General features: G+C 32.9%; 2 protein-coding genes across 4 annotated transcripts in view; one reads left to right on the top strand and one right to left on the bottom strand.

Annotated features, from left to right (window-relative positions):
- LOC143236887 (serine/threonine-protein kinase Nek8-like) overlaps nucleotides 1–19,865 on the top strand; it is a 38,568-nt gene extending 18,703 nt beyond the window's left edge. For 2 of the 3 annotated variants that reach the window (XM_076475543.1, XM_076475542.1), the window contains 11 exons: nucleotides 911–1,122; nucleotides 1,702–1,781; nucleotides 3,840–4,042; nucleotides 7,204–7,354; nucleotides 8,941–9,017; nucleotides 11,626–11,743; nucleotides 12,854–13,004; nucleotides 14,769–14,905; nucleotides 15,379–15,540; nucleotides 16,724–16,887; nucleotides 17,906–19,865. In XM_076475543.1, the coding sequence (XP_076331658.1) occupies nucleotides 911–1,122; nucleotides 1,702–1,781; nucleotides 3,840–4,042; nucleotides 7,204–7,354; nucleotides 8,941–9,017; nucleotides 11,626–11,743; nucleotides 12,854–13,004; nucleotides 14,769–14,905; nucleotides 15,379–15,540; nucleotides 16,724–16,887; nucleotides 17,906–17,926 (1,476 nt within the window). In that variant the 3' untranslated portion in view covers nucleotides 17,927–19,865. Of the gene's footprint in view, nucleotides 1–910; nucleotides 1,123–1,701; nucleotides 1,782–3,839; nucleotides 4,043–7,203; nucleotides 7,355–8,940; nucleotides 9,018–11,625; nucleotides 11,744–12,853; nucleotides 13,005–14,768; nucleotides 14,910–15,378; nucleotides 15,541–16,723; nucleotides 16,888–17,905 lie in introns of all 3 variants that reach the window. The other variant, XR_013019785.1, reaches the window with a different exon arrangement.
- A 164-nt stretch (nucleotides 19,866–20,029) lies between these two features.
- Naglu (N-acetyl-alpha-glucosaminidase) overlaps nucleotides 20,030–27,693 on the bottom strand; it is a 48,619-nt gene continuing 40,955 nt past the window's right edge. The window contains 3 exon segments of the mRNA XM_076475541.1: nucleotides 20,030–20,276; nucleotides 20,743–20,900; nucleotides 26,828–26,871. Coding sequence (XP_076331656.1) covers nucleotides 20,182–20,276; nucleotides 20,743–20,900; nucleotides 26,828–26,871 — 297 coding nt within the window. The 3' untranslated portion in view covers nucleotides 20,030–20,181.

The following is a 27,693-nucleotide window of genomic DNA, read 5'->3' as shown; positions in this document are numbered from 1 at the left end:
AGTAGAATAAGTTATCACAAAATGCTCGAAGTGAAATATTTCTCAACATTGGGTAACGTAATAAATTTGCATTAAAAAGTTAGAAGTAGAAATAATTTCACACTATGAGGTAACCTTTATGTTTCAATGAAATTTTGAAAAATAAAAACATTTCTTACCACTGAGCAGAAGATAAGAGTAGATTTTGAAGAAAAGACTAAAATTAGAAATGTTTCCCACTTATTTTGTTCTTGTTGGTTAGAAATGACAGGAACAAATATTAGCTTTTAATGTGTATCTGTTGATAATATTGATACATCAACATTTTTCATACTTAAAAGGAATAATTATAGAACTGTGGCACACAAACAGATTTAGGCAAGGTAGAAGCTGTCTTCAGTTAAGACAATTTTTGTTTTTCATATAGGGTGGTTGGCCTGTGGAACTGGTTGCCTTATGAAGGCAGTAAATTCAAGTCAGTTTAAAAGAAAACTTGATAGATCTATCAATGATAAGGGCTAACTTTAATTTTTTAAAAATAGTTTTAGTTAGAGGATGGGACAGCCAAGATGGGTCAACATGTCCCTTGTTGCTATTAAACATTATACATTTATTACCAAGTACTTCTGTTTGTCTTGTAAAAGACTGCAGTTAATGGAAGCTAACTTTAGTATTGGTGTATCAGAGGACTTAACCTAAATAAAACATCAGATTTAAAAGTAAAAACAAAATGGTAAGAAGAGGTAGTTTTCTTTTGTACTTTACGAGTATTTTCATCTGAATTGCCAAAATTGCACTGTTGTTTTACTTGTTGTGTTAAGTTCACGAGTCTTTCATTTTCTCAATATTCACCAGTAATTTGTTTTAAAATAGTCATGTTTAAATATTAACTATTTTCTGTTTGTCTTCTACATCTGAGTTATTTTTACAGAATTTACCTGCACTTGTTTTGAAGATAATGCATGGTTCATTTGCACCAATAGCTGATCATTACAGTAGTGAACTTCGACAAATGTTACTGAGCATGCTCCATCGTGACCCACAGAAACGCCCCACCATCCGACAAATTATAGTTCAGCCAATCATATTTGGCTTGATGTATTGTCTCTACACTGACATTGGAACCATTCCATGTATATCAAGGTACACAAGGTTTAAGCTGTATCTTGAAAGAGGAGTAACTACAACCAACTAATCATGTTTAAAAAATTTTTGAAGTGAGGTTGACTTCAAGGTGTATAAACTTTAGTAGCTAAACTGTGGTAAAGTAGTGGTTGTTGTGTTCTAATTGTTTTTTTAAAGGCTAAACTAATGTATAAATACAGGTTACTAAACTAGGGTGTTTATTGTATTTGTTTCTTTCAAAGGTTCAAATAATGTTTAAATACGGGTTACTAGACTAGGATGCTTGTTATGTCTCTGCTGTTTTTTGTAAAAGATTAAAACATTTTATAAACAGGAGTATCTAAGTTGTGGTATAAAAGTGATTTTTTTTTAAAGGTTAAACTAATGTATAAATACGGATTACTAAACTGGGGGTGTTTATTTCTTTTAAAGGTTAAAATAATGTTAATACGGGTTACTAGACTTGGATGCTTGTTATTTGCTATTTTTTTGTAAAAGGTTAAAACATTTTATAAACAGGGGTAGCTAGGTTGTGGTATGAAAGGGATTATTATTTTATTTGTGAAAGGGTAAATCAAATGTGTACTTTTAATCTAGGTCCTCCCAACGCCCCTCCTTTTCTTCTCCTGTTCAATTACAAGGGTTTGTTGCTGAACATCCTGACAGTGCATTACCTGGTGAATGATTTGTCTTAGTAACGTAGTGAATAATGTTGCATATAATGGTAGAGTTTTATTAAAGTTATTGATAAACCAATCTTTTTTTTTTACTATTTTGTCATAATTTCATTATATACTATAAAAAAATTGAATGCATTTTTAATATGATTTTCAGTTTTATAAATTTTATCATGAAAATCGGTGTATGAGAAGCTATCAGCTCTGTGCAAGCAGATCTTAGTACACTATATAAGTGATTTTTTGTAACTACAGAAGGCAATCATCTGCATGTCTTCCAATTGTTTAAATATAAACTTAAGTAAAAATAAAGTTGTAACTGTTCTTCAGAAAAATCTTCAGAATTTGTGTGTGATCATTAGTTAACATTTATTTATTCAAGAAAAGTGATCAAAATGTTTCAGGTTTCAATAACTGAGCATTAATTGATTTTTCTTTTTAGAATTTTTTGTTCTAAAAATATGGTTATTATTTGCTAAATAACTATCTTGTCAGTATAACAATCTAGGACTTATTTTTGCTGCAATTTTTTTTTCTCTATCAGTGGTCTGAGAAGCTAAGACAACTTTTGTAGAAGAGATTGTAATCTGTCTTATTCATTTTAATAAAAATATAGTGATTATAGTACTGATTTGTGACTTATTGACATATTAACTACTTGTAGCTCCCATAAGCAATATATACATACATTTATTGTTGTTAGACTACTTACAGAATTCTAAGCTATGCCAGATGTGGTTTTTAAACAGTCTGGTTTGCCTTGACATATTTGTTGTGGTTGTCATATGACTTATTCATTTACATATTCAAAATTATTTTGGTATAAGGTAATCAACCCTCTGTACTTGTTAGTCCATAATTTTGTTAGTTGCAGTGGCCTTAATTTTATGAGTCATATATGCAAATAAAACTACTATAAATATTGCAGTTTATTTCACTAGTTACCACTGAATGGTATATGCTTTGAGTAAAAAATAACATGTCATAAACACCAAGTGTTGTAACAGGAGGTCAAAAATAAAATGGCTCAATATGATGCAGTAGGTTGACCTCAACATTAATAAATAGTATGAATAAAAACAATCCAGTAATATGAGGATTAAAGGTTCTTGCAATTCATGTTTTCAGTTAGTTATATTAACATATTAAAAGCATTTCCCATGTTGATTTTGATTTGTTTAAAGATACTGTGTTTTAGTCAGGTATTTTAAATTGTTAAATATTTCTTGCTGACAAGAAACCTACTTGAAATAAAAATGTATCTTGGAACGGCTGGTATGGGTATTAACACTTTTATTGATAAGCAGAGAACAACGTTTCAACCTTACTAGGTCATCTTCAGGTTAACAAACAGAGAGTTTGCAACTGATTGTTGCCGGGTATAAGTCTTAGGGATGAAAGTATAAGTGGGTACAGGACTGTAGGGGGCATTGCAGTTGTGGAAAAATTAAATGCTCACACCCAGACCAACAACAAAAACAAACAATAAATTCCAAGATACAACCAACTACAAAACTTTACACTGCTGTATACCATATGTTCCTGATATCAGGGAAAAAGTAACAAATATTTGGAAAAACCTTGTAACAAAACACAACATTCCAGTAAACACCAAGTCTTTTTAAAAACCAGGTACAAAACTAAAATCCATACTATCTGAAAACTGCACTAACAAACACAACACCAACATAATTTATAAAATACAATGCAACAACTGCCACAACTTCTATATTGGAGAAACAAGCAGAAAAATTTAAACTAGATTCAAAGAACATAAAAAAATACTTTCACACATTTTTGAACACTGCAAGCCAAATAAACACAACATAACCATAGAAATTGCCCAGATACTAAGTTGGGAAACACATGCAAAAACACAGATGCCTTACTTATCATCTTCTGATTTCTCTTTCTCTAAACTAAACCCCTGCCACGTTAGTTTGCGTTTGCGAGTTGTAACTCTTTTATATGTTACCTTTTTAAGTACCAGTTAATATTAAAAATACATTTGGTCATAGTTTCATGGTAACACATTTATTTTGGTATTTTCTTACTTAGTTCAAAAAGACTGTTCTGAGAAAGATGTGGAGTGCAAAATGGAGCCAGCTGTCTCATGCTCTGCTGTGTACTACTGGGGTGGAAGCTACTCCACTCCCCATCACCTCCCACTGCCCTGTAGTGACACAGAGATAGTTAGCATTTCACTAGGAAGAACCCAAATGGCTGGACTAACCAGGGATGGCAGAGTTATTTTATGGAAGGTAGGAGAGGTATATCCATGTTTCCTCAACTGGTATTTGTTCATGAAATGAGGTATTTGTCTTTGTATAACTTTCTCTCCTCAGGTATCCTTTACTCAGCAATGACACAAACTTTTAGTCTCTTACCTTCAAAAGTTAATTTACCTACTTTTTGTTTATGTTATACCAATTAGTATAGCATAAAGTCTTAGCTAATAATCCATATTTGAATAGAATACAAGTTTTAAGTTTTTGATTCTATGAAGCAATATTTTAAAAAATCCTGAATTTCCCATGAGTGATACGTGACACATTTTCTCTAGGCATCTTGTCTTTTCCACTTTATATACCACCCTTTCAAAAAGTATAAAATAAAATGTAAATTATTCACTATAAAATCGTTATTGTTTAGATAAATCATAATTTTCATAGCCTTCAGTTTTATTTTGTTAGAGTGCTATCAAATAGAAAATCTGACCCCTCTTGCCACATTCACCTGTCACATCATATCTTTTAGGATTTTTTGATAGTTCTATCTTATATTAGTAAATGTTACCTATCACCAGAAGAAAGTCAAGGTTTTTGTCTATCAAATGGTATAATATTGTGTTCTAAACAAGTAACAGTCTATTTTACTTATAATACTACTGTGGTTCCTACATATTATTATTCTATATTTTTATTTAGTGTATTATTTAATTAAATAAAAGTTTAGTGTATTATTAATATTAGTATGAAAAGTAGACTTGAGTTTTGCTGACAATTAACAGAAAGAAAACAGTTTGGGTAAGTACTTTATTTCCTGTTTTTCTTTATATATTATTATTAAAGTAACTGAAAAGAAAAACAGAGAGAACTTTTTATGTTATTTAAGATTAGATAAAATAAATAATATAATAAAAATGTGTCGCGAGGCATGCACATGAGCAGCTTTTGGTAGCTTGTAGGGAATGTAATTCAATAGCATAATGTGAGTTGCACATGCTTTAGTTGATTCACAAACTTATAATGGCATAGATATGACTTAAGGACAACAACAAAAATAAATAGATGTAGATTATTATGAGCTTAAAGTTGCATTGGACAAATGAATGCTACAATTTGAAGTCATTTTAGGAGGAAAATAATGGGTAATGTAGGTTTATTTTGGTTCTTTCCTGTGATTTCAAATGTGGCCAAATTGTTTGATCAAACCTGTTTTGAGATAGAGTAGAGAAAAGGACATTTTTGAGATGAGGAAAAATCTGGACATGAAAATTATTTTGCACATAGACTATTCAAAACACATAATTGATATACTTGTGGAAACATATTTTAGTTTATTGAAAGCATTTCACTAAAAAACTACGACTTTTTTGTGAAGATGTACACACTATTGAAAGTTAGAAGCTTTCAGTCCATAAAGACTAAATGAATATAAGTGGGTTACATGGATGGTCAACTTGACCATGTTGAGAGAGTTAATCTACAATTTTATCAGTAGTAAGAGAAGATAATGTATTTAAGCATTTTTATTGGATACTTAAACTAGTTTTATATAACAGCAGTATACATTATTAAAGAAGAAATTTCTGCATTAAAACCAGTTACTAATGAACAGTAAAATTCACCCTATGGTCTACAACAATGATAGCTGATGATTATTAAAATGTTCATTGATTCGAAGAGAGGGATGTTATGTATGATAATGACCAAAATAAAAAAACAGTAGTAAATTTTTGTTTTCCGTTTTTATTACCTCATAGTTGTGGCTCCAAAAATTATTTCAGTGCTAACGTATTGACTCCATTTTAGACATCTGGAATCTGTGTGATTCAGAAAATTTATTCCAAGTAGCATGTTAGGCACTTATATTTTTGCTACATGTGATTTGTTTTTTCCAGCCAAAGCTTTGGAAACCACTACTTTTATAGCAGAAGTGGAGTTTTTCCTTTTTCCTTGTTCTGTCGTAGGTATATTAATGGCCAAAATCTTCAGAGTATTATTTTTCAAATTAGAAAAAAATGCTCAGATGGTTTCTGTATAAGTTGAGGGTCATGAAGATTACATGAAGAAAACCATTTACAATTTGTATGATTGATTCAATGTACTGAAGACCACACTGATGTTGCACTACATAATTCTTATGCCTTTTTAGTGATGTTTTTGTAAGATCAGGCTTCTAGGGAAAATCTAGGTATCATTGTTTCCTTTTCCTGTTCATCTGCAGCTGTCCGTAAACTGGCTGACATCTTTGATCTACTTTTTTCCAACACCTCCACAAGCAGACTAAAAGCATAAAAGTCCGTTAGAGTCACAAATTTGACATATATATGAATGTACTAAATTGCTGTGGTTCCAGTTTTTATGGGCATCTGTTTCATAAATTTTTTGTATCAGAGTCTTTGTCAATTTCAGATCATTTTTAATGTTATCTTGTTCACAATGCTAGGAAGTATGCACAGAATCATTGTAATGTGTTACCTTGTTCACAGTGCTAGGAAGTATGCACAGAATCATTGTAATGTGTTACCTTGTTCACAGTGCTAGGAAGTATGCACAGAATCATTGTAATGTGTTACCTTGTTCACAGTGCTAGGAAGTATGCACAGAATCATTGTAATGTGTTTCCTTGCTCACAGTGCAAGAAGGTATGCACAGAATCATTCTGATGTGTTTTGGATCAGTTGCATCTATTTTGTCACTATAGTTTTAGTTTAAGATTAGGATGTTGGTGCAGATTGGCTTGAGATCTGGGTTTCAGAACCTTACTTTGCCCTAAATACTGTGCTATGTGAATGGATTCCTTTGTTTCTATGAATAACATTAAAATTCTGAGATCTAATTAATTCTAAATGTTTATGCAGTTTTTAAGGAGACTGTCATTAAAGTGTGTAACCAGTGTTAGGTTTAATGTTAGGCTAAATGTATTAATGTAGTTTGAACCATATTCAACACACTCATATCCTCCTAATGCTGTTTCTGTATTCATTTTTTTTCCTAAAATATTAAACATCATATCTTTTGAAATTTATGTGGACAGTTCACATTTATGTAGTTTTATCCATTTGTTTATTTCTGCATAAACATAATTACTCCTTTGCAAAATATTTTATATTGCAACTGGTTGAGGGCCTTGTATTCACCTGATTTTGATATGTTCTTGATTTACTAAAAGTATTCTTCTATAAACCTAAACATAGACAAAGGAAAAGGAAGATACTACAAGAACCACACAGGCCAAAATTCCAAGCTCTGACTCTTCAGTGTTTTACCCAGTTTTTTTGGAAGAGAAAGCTGGAGTCCACATAGTACAGATTGTGTGTGGGAACCTCTTTACTCTGCTATTGACAGGTAATGTATTTATATATATATATATATATATGGGTGGGAGTCAGAGTATGCTTGCTATGACCTTTTACAGAATGTCATTTAACATTATATTATGCATTTCTTCCAAGAGTTACCATGTAGTAATTTGACCCTGCAATACTGATTTGTTGGAAGTTTACTGTAGAGGAGAGGAAATACCAGAGTTTGTACACAGCTACAAGAAAGCTGTAGATATTTATTCCAAAGATTCTATGGGTAGTCCTAATGTACAATGGACAAAAGTGTTTTTATTTTTCATCTAACACATCTAACTTGTATACAAGAGACAAATATTTTATTAAGAGCTTGCCATGTTTTATGTAGACACACAGTAAATTACTAATTATAGTCATTATTCCATTCTATAATGGGCTGACTTTGTACACAATTATCCTGCTGGTGTTACAATTCCAAAGTTTTCCTAATCTGGTTACAGGTTTGATAAAGACTTCATATTGAATATGTTTAGCCATTAATGAAACACATAGGTTTAATCTTTTTCTCTGACATATCTTAATATAATTTTTCTTTCCTCATTGAGTTTATGGTTATCACATGCATTCCACTGTGAAAGTTTTGTTACAGAAAAGGTATTACCAATATTATAACTGTTCATTTATTAGTACCACAATTTTCACTTGTGTTTCCAATAGGGATTAGTTTCTTACAGAAAGTGTAATTCAATATTTGCTAGTTGTGTAGATTACATTCCTGAGCTAAAGCTGTGTGAATAAATACACATCGGTGAATGAGGACCAGGTCTTCATGAGTTGTATCTGTTAAAAAGAGAGTTGGATAAAGGAGTGTAAGGGGTAAAAAAATTAGTGTGAAGATGTCAATCTCTACAAAGAACAGAAATTGTAATAACTTAGTAATACTTACAATCATTGATGGAGAAATTTCTCTGAATGTATCGGTAAACAACAAATACTCATAAATAAAATTTGAATCCTCAGCTTGGACAGAGGCAACTCAGTCTTGTAGACATGTTGCAGAAGATTAATGGAACTTTCTGTCATAAGATACCAAGTTTAAGAATGCCTTCATTTTGTTATACTACAAACAGAACTGTCTTTCAGTTGATATCGAATGTTATGAAAAATAAAGCTATGTGGTAGTGATATACATTTTAATTAAATGGTTCATAAGATATTAAACAGGTATTTCGTAAATCATGAATAATTTACAACACAACATTTCTGTCTTTCTGTCCATGGCTTTTTATTTAAGCTCATAAACTGACTAATAGTGCAGGTTAAAAATCTGATGAATATAATTTTTTGAGTATTCAAATACTTTATAATATTTGTATCATTAAATAAATAAAATGTCTCAGTGGTATGTCTGAAGGCTTATAGTGCTAACATTTGTGTTTTGATACCTGTTGTGGACACAGCACAGACAATCCATTCTTTAGCATTATGCTTAACAAGAAACAAACAAACCAAATAAAAAAACAAATTTCAAAGAAAACTAATACAGTCTTTACACAATACTTTTGAAAGTGCTTTAAGAAAGATAAATAATGAAATTAGTGAGTGTAACACAAATGTTATTCAATTTTCCAGATCGAGGCATACTCTTAAGTTTTGGAAGTGGCTCCAATGGATGTCTTGGACATGGTGATTACAATGATGTTTCTCAGGTAAGTTGGTCCTAACAGTTAGTGTGCCTAACTGTATACTATACTGTACATAGCTTTACATGAACATTTGAAATGCATGTACAAACAAGAGTTTATTTTTAAGCTTCCATCAGCATCTTACTTTAAATTTTTATCACTGTTATATACACTGCTGGCCAAAATCTTAAGGCCAATGAACATAAAGAAAAAATATGCATTTTGCATTGTTAGACTCAACCACTTATTTGAGTAGAGCTTTGAGAGATGAAAATAAGAAAAGGGAAAATAAAAATACTTTTTTAGCATTTAATAGGGAAAATGTGAATGCTATGAAATTAGCCTAAATACCAGCTGGCCAAAAGTTTAAGACCATACCAAAAAGAAGTCCTAAACAGGGTAGGAAATGCCCAACAAGAGGTCTCAGTAGTGAGTTGCATGGCCATCATTGCGAATAACTGCAAACATTTGCTTTGGCATGGTCGATATAAGTGTTTGCAGAAGCCTGGCTGGAATGTCATTCCAAGTGGTGAAGATGGCTTCATGAAGATCATGCACTGTTTGGAATAGACTTCCCTTGCCATCCACCCCCAAACATTTTCAATTGGGTTCAATTTGGGCGAACGTACTGGATGGTCTAAAAGAACCACGTTATTTGCCATGAAAAAGTCCTTTGTCCTGCAGGCATTGTGAATTGCAGCGTTGTCCTGCTGAAAGATCCAGCCATTTCCACACAAGCGAGGGCCTTCAGTCAATAAGGATGCTCTCTCCAACATGCCAATGTAGCCAGCTGCTGTTTGACCCCCCTGTATAACCTGAAGCTCCATTGTTCCATGGAAGAAGAAAGCACCCCAGATCATGATGGAACCTCCTCCACTGTGTCTTGTAGAAAATGTCTTTGGTGGGATATCCTTATTGTGCCAGTAACGTTGGAAGCCATCTGGACCATCCAGGTTAAATTTTTTTCTCATCAAAGAACAAAATTTTCATCCACTTTTTTACGTCCCATGTTTGGTGCTTCTCAGTAAAGTTTAACCAAGCTGTTTAGTGGTGTGGAAGGAGGCGTGGCCTTTGAAGATGTTTACGGTTTTTAAAGCCTTTCTCTCGTAGATGCCGTCTTATTGTTCTTGAGCTGTATTCTGCATCCATAAGGGCTTTAATCTGGTTCAATGATCAGCTGGTGTCTTGCCGGACAACCCGTTGAATCCTTCTGCTTAGTGCTAGCGAAATTTTCTTGGCCTACCACTTCAAATACTCATTCTGTATCCCTCAGGGTCTTTTAAGAAATTTGCAACAGTAGTTTTACTATGCCCAATCTCACCAGCAGTGGCATATTGAGGGAGACCTTGCTTTTGCAGCTCGACAATTCTGCCACATTCAAACTCTGTCAACTTTTTAGCCTTTACCTTGTTTTTAACCAGTGTAACACAGGAGATGTCAGTGGGAGATGTTGATAACGATAATGCTTGAACACAAATGACTAAATTTTATTATGTGTTTACCGATTAACGTTTCATTTCAGTATGGTCTTAAACTTTTGACCAGCTAGTATTTAGGCTAATTTCATAGTGTTCACATTTGCCCAATTCAATGCTAAAAAGGTTTTTTATTTTTATTTTCCCTTTTCTTATTTTCATCTTTCGAAGCTCTACTCAAATAAGTGGTTGAGTCTAACAACGCAAAATGCATATTTTTTCTTTATGTTCATTGGTGAAAAATAGACGACTTCCAGCCAAGAACCAATGATACAAGGGGATTTAAACAACTTTTTAATCATAAGTAAAGGAATTTGTTAATCAAATCTACTTATGAAGAAGTAGTTGACTAGAGAACTGGGTTTATTTTTTTACTGGTTATACTGAATATGATTTTAAAAGCTACAAAAGTAATTGTGTACAACAGTGATTTAGATAGCTATATAGGGAGTTAATAAGTACATTGACCCTTACATCTATGTAATGATGGTTAGTCACAGGTTGCTGTTGATTGCAAAGTAGTATTTTTTTTGTTACTGAATTCTTTCAGTGAGAAAAAAGGAAAGAGAGAGAGAGGTTTTGAAAACAGAACTATGAAGGTTAATAAAGGATTATAAAACAATTTAAACCTAAATAAATTATATTTTTCTATTTTGTTAGTTTTTTTTCTCTTGGTTAGGCAGTTTGTTATGTGTGTGGTTCCATAAATCTTTTTATGGTGTTATTAAAATAAAACCAATTAGGAATGTTTTATTTAAACGATGAAACAATTGGATACATTTGAGATTTTAAGCTAATAATGTAAAAGATATGAACAATCTAAGACAAAAGGAAGTGTTGTTATATTTTACAGTGAACTTTAATAAAATTCTGAATATTTTCCTATTTTACTTATATATTACATATTTTTAAGAAGTTTAAGTTAGTTATTGTCCTGTTGCATTATACAGTTTGTATAATTAAAATGATTCAGTTCTGTCAGGTCAACTGATCAGTTATTTAGAGGGTTAAATGGCTTTATCTTTTGAAGGGAGCAGTAGGTCTTAACCTTTGTCATGCTGGTAAAAATAGTTTAAACAGGAATATAGAGACCATGGAAAAAGGTTACTGTATTCATGTGAAACTAGTTAAATAAGTTTCCTGTTGTTCTGTTTCAGCCCAAGATAGTGGAGGAACTTCTGGGAGTAGATGTCAAAACAGTGGCTTGTGGATCATCTCATGTGGTTGTTCTGACAAGGGAACATTCAATGTACACTTGGGGAAGAGGGCAGAATGGTGAATAGAATATGACTATATTGAAATGGGGTTTACAAATCTAAAATGTATGCTATTAAAATTAGGTTTAAAAATTAAAATGTATGCTATTAAAATGAGGTTTAAAAATTTAAAATGTATGCTGTTAAAATGGGGTTTAAAATTGATAATATACACTGTTGAAGTGGGGTTTAAAAATTGATAATGTATGCTATTAAAGTGGGGTTCAAAAATTGATAATGTACGCTATTAAAGTGGGGTTTAAAAATTGATAATGTACACTATTGAAGTGGGGTTTAAAAATTGATTATGTATGCAATTAAAGTGGGGTTTAAAAATTGATTATGCATGCTGTTAAAATGTGGTTTAAAATTAATTATGTATGCTGTTAAAGTGGGGTTAAAAACTTCTTACTCTAGTACTAATTTGTTAGTTACTTGTGTAAAACTTATACAAAAAATAACTTAAACCTCACCAAGTTAGTCCAGTTAACACATTGAAGCAGTTCTTCAAGCAATATTTGATAATAATAATAATAGTATCTCAGCCACTACTGTACCATTAAATACTGCTAAAATAAAGAAAAAAGGAGAATCTTTATAATATGAAACTTTTTGAAAGTTCTCAAGTTGTAGGGTTTTTTATTGTTGTCACTACTATGTTATTCCAGCTTGCCTTATGAGGCCTCTTAAGTACTGGGTATACGAGATATGGTGGGGTTAACATATTACTTTATTGGAAGTTGTTATTAATAATTTTAAGTTTAATAATTTAAAATGAAAACTTATAATTTAGTTAATAACAACAAGGATATTAAAAAGGTTTAGGAACATACATAGTAGTGCATATATTTCCATTTGGTAACAATGGTATCATGCATGACATGGAGCTAGCTAAGCCCACAATGATACATTTCTTCAAGCCATCTGGTGACATACTCTATTTTGTGTATACAGATTTTGTGACACACACTTGTTACAATGTTAAGCTAGAAGCACAGTGCTGATAATCCATTGTATAGCTTTGTGCTTACCAACAAACAAACAGTTCATTAAAAGTATTGTAACAGTTAAAAAACTGAGTGAATAGAAATATTTTTCAGTAAAGATATATTTCTCTTATTATTTGAAGGCAGATTAGGCCTCGGGAAGTCTGATTCTTATGTGTTACCTCAAAAAGTCCCTCTTCTGGCAGCTTGTGAACCTGAGCAAATTTTTTGTGGACATGACTGTACCTTCTTACTCACCTCGACAAAAGAGATTTATGCTTGTGGAAATAATAGGTAGGTTTATGCCTGGAAGAGCTTTCACTTAATACCAGATATATGTTTGTGCTGTTTATACATTGGGTTTAAAAGGTATCAGTTACTGAATTTTCAGATTTGTATTTTATATGTAGGGGAAAGCTACCATGAAGCTATCTGCTGACATCCATAATTTTGAACCACTGATTAGAGAGAAGGTATACACTGTATGTTATCACCTCCCATTCTTACTAAAAGATTGACTGTCACTCTTGTATGCATCTGCACTTAAAAATGTGAGGAATATTTTGGTGATTAGGGCTCACGATTTTCGGTCTGTGGGTTGCAGGATCGAAAACCCATTGTCAAATGTACACACATTTTCAACTATGAGGTATTAGAACATAACATCAAGAGCTGGTGGTATTGACTAGCTGCTTTCCCTCTTTAGAATTAGGGCTAGCAAGGAGAAATAATTCTATCACAGAGCCAACCTACATTTTATTAATATAAACTTTTGTACTATTGGATAGGTTTTATGTTCAGCTCGTGTATCCTTGAAGATTTGTGAATGTTCTTATGTTGCTATAGTAGCACTTTTCCTCTTAAGTAGTAGTTATATAAGGCTTCATTGAATGATGCTCAAGGGATATGAAATGGAAAAAAAGAATTATGTGTAACACAAGCAGCTTGTCTGATAGGGTGTGCTGCGTACAAACTATTATGACATGTTTTGTTTGTTTTCCAGTTCTGTTCTATAAGGTGAAGTTTTTAGGGTGACAGTAAATATGTCACATTATCCTTGGGAATTTGTCCAATACTGGATTGAACAACACAAATCATTAGAAAAATAACACTATTAACTCTCATGTTACAGTGTTCATGTTAAACTAGTTTTCACCTATAAAAAATGCATTGATGGATTTATTTAGAATTTTTCTGCATACCTCAAGCATAGGATTCTGTTTACTCTGAAAATACAGTATTTTTAAGATTATAGTTTAACAACTCTTTGGTTTTATAATGATAATTGTTCTGTGTATTAAGATTCAGGTGAACATGCAATCAATTTTTAATATATCGTGAAGTCACAAAGTAACTGATTTGGTTGTCTGGATATCATTGGTGTTCAAAGTTTTGTGCTGATGACAGGTTTGTATTTGTATCTTATGTATCTACATGAACAGTACAATTTCTTATTGTGTATCATTGTTGATTAAATTTAAAATACTTTTATTGATTTTTAAACATGTTTAAAAGTGTTTTGAAGGTCTTGATATCCTGAGCTTAGGACATTTAATCCCATGTTCTATTTTAATTTTCTGGTTTGCATGGGAAGAATATTTTCATCAATGTCTGCAGCAGTGGCACATTTTTTTACTTTCTGTTTGGCTGTTCTGTACTTGTAGGTGCATGTTTGGTTGTAGTTAAAGTTTCTAAAATTGTATTGAAACTTGTTCTTTTTTTATGTTCAGCACATGCTGGGTGTACCACTCACCACTTTTGTGCTTGATTAAATAGAGTTGATTGGGTTTGTGAAGACATGGATATAAAGTACCATGTCAAGAAACTTTAAAGCTACATATAAGTAAGAACTAACTGTATCATTGTGTAGTAGGTACTTGTGTGATTCTAAACGTTAGGTGTAAGTCACTTGTGTCATACTTTCCTGAACATGTTTTTTTTTTTTGTAATTACGAACTGATTGAAGGAGAAATTGTTTGTACTTGTTAAGACAAGAACTTTAGTGATAAGTTTAGAATTGCTTCTGGCCAACTGTTTGTTTTTATTTATCTATGACAGGCACAACAAGTTAGCTGTAGACACACCAAGCCATCCTCACAAGGAGGAAGCCTATATGTTTGTTCCTGTTAAAACTTTTCCAGATATCCAAGTCAAGTCTGTTGGTGCTGGTGCATCTCACACTGCCTTTCTCAGTGGTCAGTGAGTGAATGATATAAATCAATATTGATGTTTCTCACCTCAACTTTTCTTACTAACTGATAATGTTCTGTATGATGAAACCTGTTGCTTAGTAGAAGTTGTACAAAGATAAGGTCTCTACAGTTAAAAAGTTATATGTACAACCTGTGGTAGGATATTGATTTCAAAGTTTTACATGTATCTGTCACAGAATTTATTTAGACTGTGTATCATAGTTTATAACAGCTGTTCTTGTAATAAATAGAGAATACATATAATTATCTTAATCGTTTGAACAGTAAAACAATAGTAAAAGTGCATGTTGGATTTTGATTTAATCATTGCTGACTGTAAGTTTCACATTTGGAAAAGTGTATTCAAGATGTAGTTAACTATTACAGTACTAGGTGCCTTAACAGCACCACCCTTCACGTGATAAACACACATTACATAAAATAAATAGAAATGTATTATTATTTTCATTTTTCAGAACAAGGTGAAGTGTATACTGTGGGATCTAACCAAGATGGTCGACTTGGCACTGAAACTACAGAAATCATTCCCAACAGAATCATAAAAGTGGAAGGATTTGGGACATCGAAGGTTTCCCAGATAGCTTGCGGAGATTCATTCACAGTTGCTCTTACAGAAAGTTAGTGGAATTTTTTTCAGTTTAACGGAAGTTAACTATCATCAAATCTAAAGTATAACTTCTGGACATTATACACATTGATCATGTTGAACTCTGTTTCAAATCTTCATGTTGGTCACATTTTAATATTACTGATAACTTTGGTTATGTATTGTCTAATGACTACTGGTTATCACATGAGAACTTAATACATTGTAGGTAACAAATCTGATATGTGTAAGTGTTACTTTCTACATAAGATACAAAACATGTACCTTTGGGTTTCCAATAAATTATGTTGTAAAATTATATGTTGTTTCCAAACCCCTTCTTTGTTGAGCTTATGTTTTTACTAATGGCCCTTGTTTGGTTGGTAAACTTAAACAGTCAGAAGGAATGCTGTATCATTAAATGTATTATAGGAACTTAGAAAGGGAGGGATTGCTGCTTGGAGCTGTATTGCACATCTGGCAGTACAAATGCAGTGAAATAAAGTGCACTCCTACATTTTGGATGTGCAGTTAACCAAATGTGAACCTTATGGACAACCACATATGTTTGTATCATAATTTTGTGCAAGACATCTGCTAAGTTTAAGTTTCATTTATTTATTTCCTCACAAATCTGAACAGTGAGCTATCCATAGTATGTCTACTGGGGAATTGAACCCTCGATCTTTAGAGTCGTATGTCTGAAAATTTATTGCTGATTTACCAGAGGGTTTTTAAGTTTACAGTGTGAAGGTTCATTTTTAAATAATAAAAAAAAGTTGTCTTGATCTTTGACCTATTATGCTGAAAATTTTAAATTTACAAAAATTATAACTAATATGTACACCTGTTTTGAGTGGTTGTGACTTGAAATGTTATAATGAAAATAAATGCCTTGTAATTGGCATGTCTGGAAGTAATAAAGTTCACATAATTAGATTAATAGTGTTGCTTTTAATCTATAAAAAATATGTATGCACAGACATTGTGTTATTCAGTGGTGAGTGTATCATTTAATCACTTTAACTACAAAAAAATGGTTTGATGTTGGATTTCTCTTTTTAAAATTACTGAAAGGAGGAGATGGTCCATTGTAAGTCTTTTATTTCTGCTTTCATATTTAATGTCTGAATTGTTTCAGAACTCATGTTGAAACCTGTTTGTACAGGTTTCTGGTACTTTTTACAATGTAACTTGTGTTTAATCTACTATAGATGGAGATGTGTACACGTGGGGGAACAGTGGTGGAGGTAGACTAGGAGATCCAAGCATTGCTGGTTCCAGACCCTCTAAGATCTCAATGTTACCATGTGGAGATGGTAAGAGTATTGCTACTGCTGTGTCCTGTAGTGGAGCACACACTCTACTGGCTACCAGGGTAAGTACTTCTCAGTGATACAGTGTCTGATGGTAAAAGGTATTAAAAGTAGTTATTGTGTATGAAATATTTTGATTTTTGTTCATCACATTTTGAATACTGTAAAGTTAATGTTGTTAAATGTTTTAGAATTATTTCTGATCTTAACATGCCAAAGTTACATAATTTAGCTATTCTACAAGACTTTTGTAGCTCAGGATTATGGTTTGCCAAGAATCTGTTGTTGTCATCTTCTAGTATGCTGAAGATAAAAAGTTAATTTTTTTTTGTTTTACTGTTTTTATGCAGTTTTACAAATGGGTCATTTTGTAGTAAGAAAACAAAAGATCTCCAGAGCTCAGTCATCCACCTATGTTTGTTTATTAACATAAACCTACAGTAGTAGTTAGGCCTACAGTAGTCATGTTTTGTAGGGGATCCCAACTGTTTTAAATGTTTCTTGTAATGAAAGTTATAGTTGATTTATTACAAGGATATGGAAGGTTAAATTTGATGAGTTTACTTTCTCTTTTAAAAAGAAAAACAATTGAAGATGGCTTGAAAAGTTTATTGCAGAATTATCACTTTTTGATAAACCCATGTCATCCTCCAGTTAAGACATAAGCTTGTGAAACTTTTGTACATTTGTAATGTCTTTCATAACCTATTCAAGCTATTTATGTGAAGAGTTATTTGAAGGGAGAACCCTGATTATCCTATAAAGTTTCTGCAAGTGAGGTGAACAAACTGAACTATGTATTCGTGAAGTGAAATATTTTCTTACTACTTACGTTAGATAACAGGAGTTAATATCACATATACATACAGTTGGATGAACATCAAAAAAAACTTTGTTGAAGTAATTTTTACCTTATAATTTTAGATTTTTATATCAATGTTTTAAAACATAATGGATCTGGTAAGGTGTGTTATCATATTAAATATAATCTGACAAATAAGAATGGTTAGAAGAGTATAAGAAGCTTCATTTTTGGTTCTTCTCTTCAATGTTGGTAATAAATATTATTTTACATTTCAGTGTATGAAGAGACCTGATTGAACTAGCCTTGAACTGTAATGTCCTGTTTTACATGTTTACTAATGACAAGTATCAAAGCAGCTAGAGAAGATAATAAAAAACATTCTGGTCTTACTAAAGGCATTGTACAGGTACAATTTTTACAGTATAAGATTCTAGAGTAGGATTCCTGTATTTAAATCAGGGATAGTTTTATCAGTAGGAAAATATAATGTTTAGAGATACTGAAGTCCTCATGTAGGGGTGCCATCCTTATTTTGTTTGGCTTTTATACCAGTTTTAATTTTTGGGTATCAGTGACCCAAACAGAGCACATCCAACCACAGCCCACAAGAATAGAGGACATGCCATACAAACAGTGAAGAATTTAAGGGCATTATAAATCAAAGGATATGTTAAATAATGTATAATTTATTTTACTGACATTTCATGAGTGTATGGAAACTACAACATAGCATAATGTGTAAGCCACAGGAAAAAAAACAAAAAAAAAACAGGTGCTGACACTAATTAGGTTGGCTTGTGGTTACTATTAACATAAAAATGGTGTGTAAAACACGAACTGGGGAGGGGAGCAAATGTATGACTTATTATTATGAAGATTATGTGTAAACTATATTCCATGGGCAACAAAACGTGGGGCAACTTCCCATGAAGGTAACATTAATCAAGCTTAGAAAATATATAAATAACTTTCATTTGATATCCAAAAAATTATTAAAATCAATTTTAAAACATGATTTATTTTTTAACATTTTTCTTCAATAATTTTGTATTTAAATGTTTTTAGCAGATAGTTTAAGACTACAAACAGTAGTTCTATTTGTTCCTGTTGTTTGGACAAGTTAAGGAAAAGAAAATCATCTTAAGTCTATGGGTGAGAAGAGATAAAATAGAAGGAACATGAACACCAACATATCTTAATTTATACTTAGGTAGTTACTAAAGGTTCTGTTCAAAATATTATTTTCCAAGTAGCAATAGTGGTAGAACATACCTTACTTTGTGTGTTATCTTTTTTACAGATTTATTTATGAAATTATATACACGATAAAATAGTTTTAAGTAGGGGAAAAAAGCAATATAATTTAACATCTTTCAAACATGAAACATTATTTTATGGATTTTATATGGCAGATGTTTATAGACTTGCACCATCTAGCAATAAATGCAACCAATGCATGTTTTTATTAATTTTGCATTTCCAGCACGCATCCCTTTCTCTAACATATATGCAACTAGTTTGTCTTCTCTGATTCCCCGTCTTTCTAATTAAGAATTTTGATTTGATTTCCAACCCTCCCTCTGCTGTTTTCTTAGAGTTGCAAGAGATGCACAAAAATATATTAAGATTTGAAATCTCTAATAACATGTTTCTTCAGTTTCAATACTCCATATTAGATGAACCATAATTTTATATCCTTGCGTTACTTATCAGTTAGTTTATCACTGATTCTACCTGCTTTATTTTGTTTTAATACAACAGGCAGAAAATGAAGAAACAATGTAAGCATTGTAAATTTAATTCCATGAATGAGCAAGTGATGGTTTTAATATGAAATGTGGTTAGCACTGAAATTGCAACATGTTGATCCCAGTGTCAGTAAATTATTAGGCCTACAGCGTTATGGGATATGAAACTGTGCACTGGTGTTCTAGTCAAGCTGTGGTAAACAGATATCCATTTGACCTATGTCTTACTTCATAAAGTGAATTGGTTACAAATGATCTAGTCGGAACCAATGACATACTATTCAAGCAAACCATAAATCCACTAAATGTTAAATAATTAGCACTATATATATATACATATTCTTAATATTTCATTAATTTTGAGCTAGATCTGTGTTTTATATATGTGTATATTAAAAATGCTGGCCTGGATTGTGCTAAAGTTTTTATTTTTTACTACTGTTTTTGTATTCATGTGTATCAAAAGGTTAATAAATACCAGGTTATGTTTCTGTGTTGTTTTTCTGGAGTATCAGTATACCTTAATTTGATAAAAATGTAATTTGAATTGGTATCTTTTCATCTTTCAACAGTAGAAATGTAAACCCATGAGCAGCTGAACCAGTTTTAAACTTAACATCACAATGGAAGATGGGTGTTTTACCCATCCAATTATTAAAAAAAAAGTTTTATTCAGTACAAAGGTTATACAATATATTGCACCAATTAACATTAGAAAAAAATTCAAAACCTTCTTTGTTTGTTACAAAATCTCTAAATAAAATTCTAATCATTCTCAGATCCAGCAAGACAGGTTTCATGTTTTACACAGTTTGATGTTTCCACACCTCGTGTTTAGCTGATCTCATCCATGGTAGATACTTCTTGTACAGATCAGCAGACAATTTAACTGAGTCCCCTGTATAGAACAGTCATATGGATACTTTAAAAAAAAAACATGTCAATAAATACTCAATTCAGGGATGTTATCATTGTTTGACTTGAGAATCATACAACAATGTATCATTAAGATGGGATGTGTGTTCTTTTAGTGAGCAACATCTAACCAAGTTGAATATTTCTAACTCAAAAACTCAGTCTGCCTTCATTTGTTTATATTTTAGCATATGTAACGTTGGATGGTTGTTTATGACAGCTAATCCCATTACACTAGCAGCACCTTCCTCCTAATGCTTTACTACTGAACAGGAAGGTCAAATGTTTATGACCCACAGTACCCTACCTATGAGGTTAAGAGAAGAGACTTTACTGCAGTAGCAACATCTGATGAGCTACACTAAATTTACTATTCTTGATGATGAGTCAGACTTGTAATTAAATGTAGTGATTTTTAAAATCTGATCTGGTCTTCCTTTCATTCTTACCTGTTATTGAAGTTGGATACACCCTGGTACTATATGTGAAGGGTTCTTCTACTAACTGAAACACTTTGGATCTGAAATCAAGAGTTTTGAATGGTATCTTCTCTTGTAAGCTAATTTGTAAGATTGTAAAAAACAGTTTCCATCGTGGCAGGTAGTAGCTGAGAAAAAGAGGACTGTCATGATGAAATGAAACCTATATTTCACTTTTATCCTTAATTTATTTGATATCATAAAATCTCTAATATTTGGATCAATGTGGATTTATTTTTTAAAAGAATACTCATCGTATTTAAGCCTTTTCTCCAAACTTCACTTCTTAAAATACCTTTATGAAAATGTTTTAAGATAATGTACATATGCCTCCAGTTGGTTGATAAATTGCAGGTCATTTTCACAATAAAATACAAACACTTTAACTCAAGGGGATGTTTTTTCTATGCATGTCCTGAGGTTTTAGTTACATTCAAAATTAACTGAACCACTTTTTTTTTCAAGGTATTCCAATAACTACAGTATAAAAATGAAGCTAATAATACATATTTTAATTGTATACATGATTTAAGTTCTTACTTGCAATATAAAAAAAAACACTAGAATTTCTCCTGGTGTGAGAATCATGACATCTCTCTACACACCTTCTCTTAATTTATTCACCACCACTCCAAGAAGGGAAAAATTTAATATAAATTAATTATAATATCATATTTCAGGCAAAGTATAATTTTCATAGCCTTTAATCTTACTCAGTTACAAAACTATGAACAGACCAACTTGCCACATTGTGTCATTTAGAAACTGCCAATAATTCTGTTTTTCAATATTATATTATTTATAACAAAGAAAAGCCAAGGTTTTCATCTACTGAATGATACATTACATTACATCCTTTTCTGTTAAGAGAACTGTAAATTTTGCTTACAGTTCAAGCTTGATTCCCATTAGAAACACACGGACTAGCTTAGATGAAACTTAAATGGCTTGTCACACAGTTAGTTGTGCGACATTGTCTACTTTTTATGTGTTATCTTGCGTTTCTTGGTGCATTGTCCAATTAAATAAACTATTATAAACATTACTACCATTACTATAGAAATTAGTGTTGTTATCACAGCTGACGAAAAAAAATAAAAGACCCAGGTAAGTATTATATTTTTATTTATTATTATAAAAATTATTAAAACGTTAGATTAGGTGAAATAATTTTTTCAGAAGTACACTTACAAGTAACTCGTGTAACATGGACTGTGTATTTGCCAAGTGACTTGTAATGGTGCAAAAGGCAATAAAACCATATTATTTAAGTATAAGTAGAACAATACTGTTAAGAGTTTAAGGTTATTTAGGATAAAGAAGTGTAGTTTCATAATACAATACGAAATTATTCTAAAAGTGAAAAAAAAAGTAATTCAGATTTATTTCAAATTTTTTGGAGGTTACATGTCGGTCAAATTGACCAACCCTGTACAAAGTTAAGGTAAAGAAAACGACAAATATAAAGTTTTATTGAGAAAAAAAATGTTTGAAATTTATTGAGAAAGTTTTGTAAATTAAGTAAGTAAAGCTAGAGATTTTGAGGTGAAGAAAAGCATTATTAATCTTAACAAGGAAATCGCTTTGCACTGAAACTGGTACAGAGAAACACTACATACTGAGGGTCAAATCTTTTGTAAAAATACTCTTTAAAAAATTTAATTTTGTGTGTATAAAAGACTTGCAATACCTGCTAAAATTTGTGAAGAATGTGTAGTATAGAAACTATAAGGAGTACAAGAGTGGTAATAAAGTCAGTTGATTCAATTTACTTCATCATGAGAAAGGTAACAGTTTCAGTTGGAGGCTTATCTAATAGAAAGATATCTACTTAAATGATGTAGTATGGTGGGTTGGTTGGTTGATTTAGTGTTTTATGGCACAAAGCTGATAGGTTATCTGTGCCAAACATCTGGTAAAAAGTTAAAAGGAAATTAAGGTAAAACAAAACAGTTTAAAAAACAAATAGCATAAACCAACATTTACACCTAATCAACAACGTTAAGAGAAAAACTACAGTAATTCAAGATATAAAGGACTTTCTGTAGTGTAACTGTAATAAATCATAACTCGCCAGGAAGACTAACAGTATGTACAAAAACCATTGTCAGTCACCTACAGTTGGCCTTTCCAGTCCTGGTTCCGAGTTATTTGACATTATGGTCATTTTCAAAAAGGAAAGTAATAAAAAGGTTTTGAAAGACATGGAGCAAAATTATAATAATAACTCACTAGGATGACTAACGCGTAGTTTAAACAGCAGTGTTAGTTACCGGAAGTTGGCCTTTCTAGTCCTGGTTTCAAGTTATTTAATGTTATGACCAGTTTCTAATTTCAAATCAAACTAGATGAAATATTTTTAAAAGGGAGCCACATTAAAAAGGTGTAAAGTATATATTAAAAAGATTAATGGTCTTTAAAAACTAAAAACATTTCTAAGATGGACAGTGTCACATTATGGACAAACCATGGGACAGAATATGGTGAAAATGCCATCAATGAGAGTAAGAATGTAAAATGTGGCTTATTGTGATCTGAGTGTTACACAGACTATACACTAGTGCATCAGTTTCAGATAAAATAAAATAAGTTAAACAACTGACCAATGCGTAGTCTAGTCAGAACAACTTCCTCTTTCTGATCCTTATGGAAGCAAGATGGCCAAAGTCCAATATAGAGTTTTATTTGGAAAAGCTTGTTTTTGCATTGCTCACTCCAAGTCGACTGCCAGCTGGCACAGAGCCACAGTGGCCTTGAAAACAGGACCATACTCCACGTATGAAACAGGCACAGCGGTGATAGTGCCAGAGCAGATAGACTTAGGTTTTAGGAATACATTGAGCAGCTGTTTGTATAATACAGTCAGTTACAGATGCCACACAGTCGTCTATTAATGGCTTACAGACGATGGCAGGATCAAGTACTGCGAGAGCAGTGGAAGAGGGCCAGTTTGCCTGATCCAACTTCTACCGGGGCACATGGGTCAGTTGGCATCGACCACGGCCAATCTCTCTCAGAATTATAGGAAAGTGATCACTGCCTCTTGGATTATTGTCAACCCTCCATGAATAATGGGAGAATAATGAAGGGAGCAAACTGAGAGATCAATAGCAGTAAATGACTGACTAGATGCATGAAAATGAGTAGAAAAACCAGTATTGAAAACAGAAAGGTTGTGATCAGAGAGCATACGCTCTACAGAGTGACCCCTCCTATCAATATCAACACTTCCCCAAAAGGGATGATGTCCATTAAAGTCCCCCAGGATTAAAAAGAGAAACGGCAACTGTTCAATGAGAGCATCAACATTTGATTGGTCACATGTCTCTCCAGGTGACAGGTAGAGAGATCAAACAGTGATGGTATGACCCAAGGAAACACGGCTATGGCCTCCAAGGATGTGTTGAGTGGCAAAGACAGGATGGGCACATGCTGATCAACCAACAGTGCCACTCAACAATCACACAGCTCGTCATTTCTGTACAAAGAAAATCACCAAAAGGTGACTGTATTGGCAGGTTTCAAAAATGTTTCCTGTAAGGAAAGACATAAAGGATGGTAGGAAACAATCAGTATTTTGATGTCATCCAGATTAGAACGTAAACCTCGACAGTTCCATTGTATCAGGGTTGCCATGTTTATACACATGTAGCCAAATTGGGCGGAGAATCCTTCTGTTTACGACCACATCTTTTTTCCTTACTCTTCTTATTCGAGAGAGGTTTGTTGACCTCCATGGATCCTGCCCGGGGTCAATTGCGCAGGTCTTTGCTGTTGGAAGGGGTTCCAGTGACTGAGGACGTGAATGAATGATTGTTTTGCATCTTGGGGTGGGAGAAGATGTATCTGAGTAAATGCCTCTACTTGGGACCAAAGGATGTGGAGCTTTGGGTTTGTTGGAATGTATGTAAAGGACAGAGATGGGTGTTGAAGTTGATTCATCAATTTTAACCATGGAGGTCAAAAGACTTTTCATTTGTTTGGAGAAAAATTCTTTTGGAGACACAGAGAGATCTGTCTACACTCCCACTGTAGTTGTGGAACGAAGTGCAGCAGCATTCGTCCGAGATGAAGTGGTGGACAGCAACTTTAGAGCCTCAGGATAAGTAATGTTATGAATCGTTTTCAAACACTACACCTCTTTTTCTTCCAACCATTCATGGCAAAAATGAAAGTAGGATGGATGAGAGCCATTGCAATTAATGCAATGAGGGTCCGTTTCACACTCGTAGCTATCATGGTCATTGCCACCACAAGCACACGTCAAGGAACCACGGCATGACATCTTAGAGTGACCAAACCACTGACACTAGAAACATTGGAGAGGGTTTGGAATGTATGGCCATGCTCTGCAATTAAGATAACCTGCCTTGATAGTGGCAGGCAAACGTGGTGACATCAATGTGAGAATGAGGACATTGGTCGGCACCATAATTCCATCGTTGCGAGTGGATGTACTCCTCACTGCAGAAACTTCTTGGGTGGAGAAACCAGCAAGAAACTCCGACTCTGGGATGTTTTTCAAATCCCTCTGAACAATAACTCCTCGTGATGAATTCAAAGTAGCATGAGGTGTAACCTCAATGGGTGTATCACCAATGGCCTTTGAATGCAAGAGGAGCTCACTGTGTTTAGAAGTGGATGTTTCCACCCATGTCATCAGAACGAAGCTTTTTGACTAACTTAGAAGAGCCAGCAAGTCTCTCTAGTTCCTTCTGAATAAAATAGGGAAACATTTGCCCGAAAGATTTGTCTGACAACGAATATAATATCAAAAATGAGGTACAGCTGTTGAAGATTGCTGTTCAGAATCTTCATGATGTGGTTGTTTTCTAATGGTCTGTTTATTCACTATTTTTTCATGAATTTGATTAGGGAAATCCATAATAAAGAACAAATGTTTTAGTGACTTCTGATCTCATTCACCATGGAGCCCTACGAGGGGATGCACTACAGTGCTAAACAAGGACACTGCAGCAATGTCAGGGTTTTGCGAGCACTATACCCAAACAATAGCATCAGGTACAATGTCCACAACACCCATTCAGAACATCCAACACTGGTGCTTGATGACCCTAGCCCAAGAGGACAAGCCAACTGACCCTAGGTGGGGCCACTCATTTAAAGGAATTCAAGGTCAAAGTGGTGTATTAGGGTTGAACCTCTCAACCATCAGGATCCTCTTCTCCCCTTCACGGGTTGCCATGCATGCCAAACACGTGGGTGAATGTTTAGATCCCAGAGGAGGTAAACTGAAAGAAGAGAACCTTCCCTGGGAGGTTCCCTCACCACGTACAGGAATCCACACCAAGGGGATGTAGTAGGGTCATTGTAGCACTGAAAGGCATCAAATACAAGAAAAACAGATTTACTATGTTCATTACTGTGATGGTTTAGATATACATAGGTAGTTCACTCTTTCCTGTTATGATAGAGTGTAAGTAACTCTCCATCCTCAGAATCACTTTCAACTTGTACTGACAACAAGCATGTGAAGAACAGCAGTCGCATGCTCCAATCTTCAATTCAAGGTAGCTATATGCCTTCCACCCCTCAAACTGTTACATCCAACATTCAAGTTTTTCAGACTTGTACTTGTTAAGAGTATGACACATTGTTTAATGTAACTTTGGATTTTAATCTGGTTATAAAAGTTCTTAAAAACTTCACAATGTCCCACTCCAGGAGGAAACAATTTTTAAAATAAATACACTGCAATATAAAGGCAAACATTACATTGTATTTACAAAAGAGGTTTATATGAATTAGGTAATTATCACCAGATTAAATAAGTGACTAAACTATATCAATAAATGATTTGTCTTACTTAGTTCACAGATTTAAACACATAACAGAGAGAGGGGAAACTTCATCTCACTTTTACCCAACTTCAAACCATTTTGTAATTGCAAAGAAACAATTAAAACATGGAACAAGAGTTTTTCAAAGAAGGATCATTATAAATCTGAAATGAAAGACAAACATTTAAAAAACGTTTGTATTGGATCGTAATCCTCACAAGATTTTATGATATATACGTACAACTTCTACTTACTCTTGTATCAATCCAGCCCACTGCTTATTTGCATAGTCCAAAATCTAACAGTAAAGTGAAATATTACTAAACAATGCTCACTACTCTACACTTACAGAAAACTCAGTATTATTTCAATTATTTATTAATTATTTCAATACTTAATAATGTGTAAAATTAAGACATAAACCTAGCTCTAACATAAAAGGAGCTTGGGGAAACAGAATGACCAAAATTATTTAAGTTGATATGACACAAACATACAGTAACTGTAGAGAAACAAAAAAAAAAAGTTAAGAAAAGAAGCAGAGTTCACATTTTTCTTTGATTATTGCATCTTTTAATATATTTTTTTATACTTCACTTATAAGCTAGTTTAGAATATTTATCTTTTTAGATATACATAATATAACATTTTATAAACAATACAAATTTTAGGTACACTGGAAAAAGCATTCTTTATACAATGTAATGTTACATTAAACAGGAAAATAATTCTATGGTATAACTGCTACACAAGAACAATCAGTTCCTTGTCAGAGAATGCAACCCAATAAAGGATGGTTGATATGTTTTTTGTGAATGATAAACCATCCTCTATGGTATATGAATACACCATGCATTTCTATGTACCTATGATATTTATTCTGTACATACCACTGAAAAAGCCATTACAATGAATTTGTTCTAGCTGGCATTGCTACTTTGTTATTTCTAAGTGGATAATACCTGGTCTGCCCATTGGAGAACATTGCTTCAGTACTGGATCTTTTGCAATAAAAGTTTCATTCTGAGAAAGTTCTGGAAGATTTGAGAACTTTTTGGAAGCAGTTTGAAAGACTGTTAGTGAACGAGCAACCTTGGTTGTCACTGTTCATTGTCTAGTC

This window comes from Tachypleus tridentatus, chromosome 13 (genome assembly GCF_004210375.1).
Source record: "Tachypleus tridentatus isolate NWPU-2018 chromosome 13, ASM421037v1, whole genome shotgun sequence".
NCBI classification, from domain to species: domain Eukaryota; kingdom Metazoa; phylum Arthropoda; class Merostomata; order Xiphosura; family Limulidae; genus Tachypleus; species Tachypleus tridentatus.
Note: the sequence above shows the minus strand (reverse complement) of the source record. Positions and strands in the feature narration are given on the sequence as shown.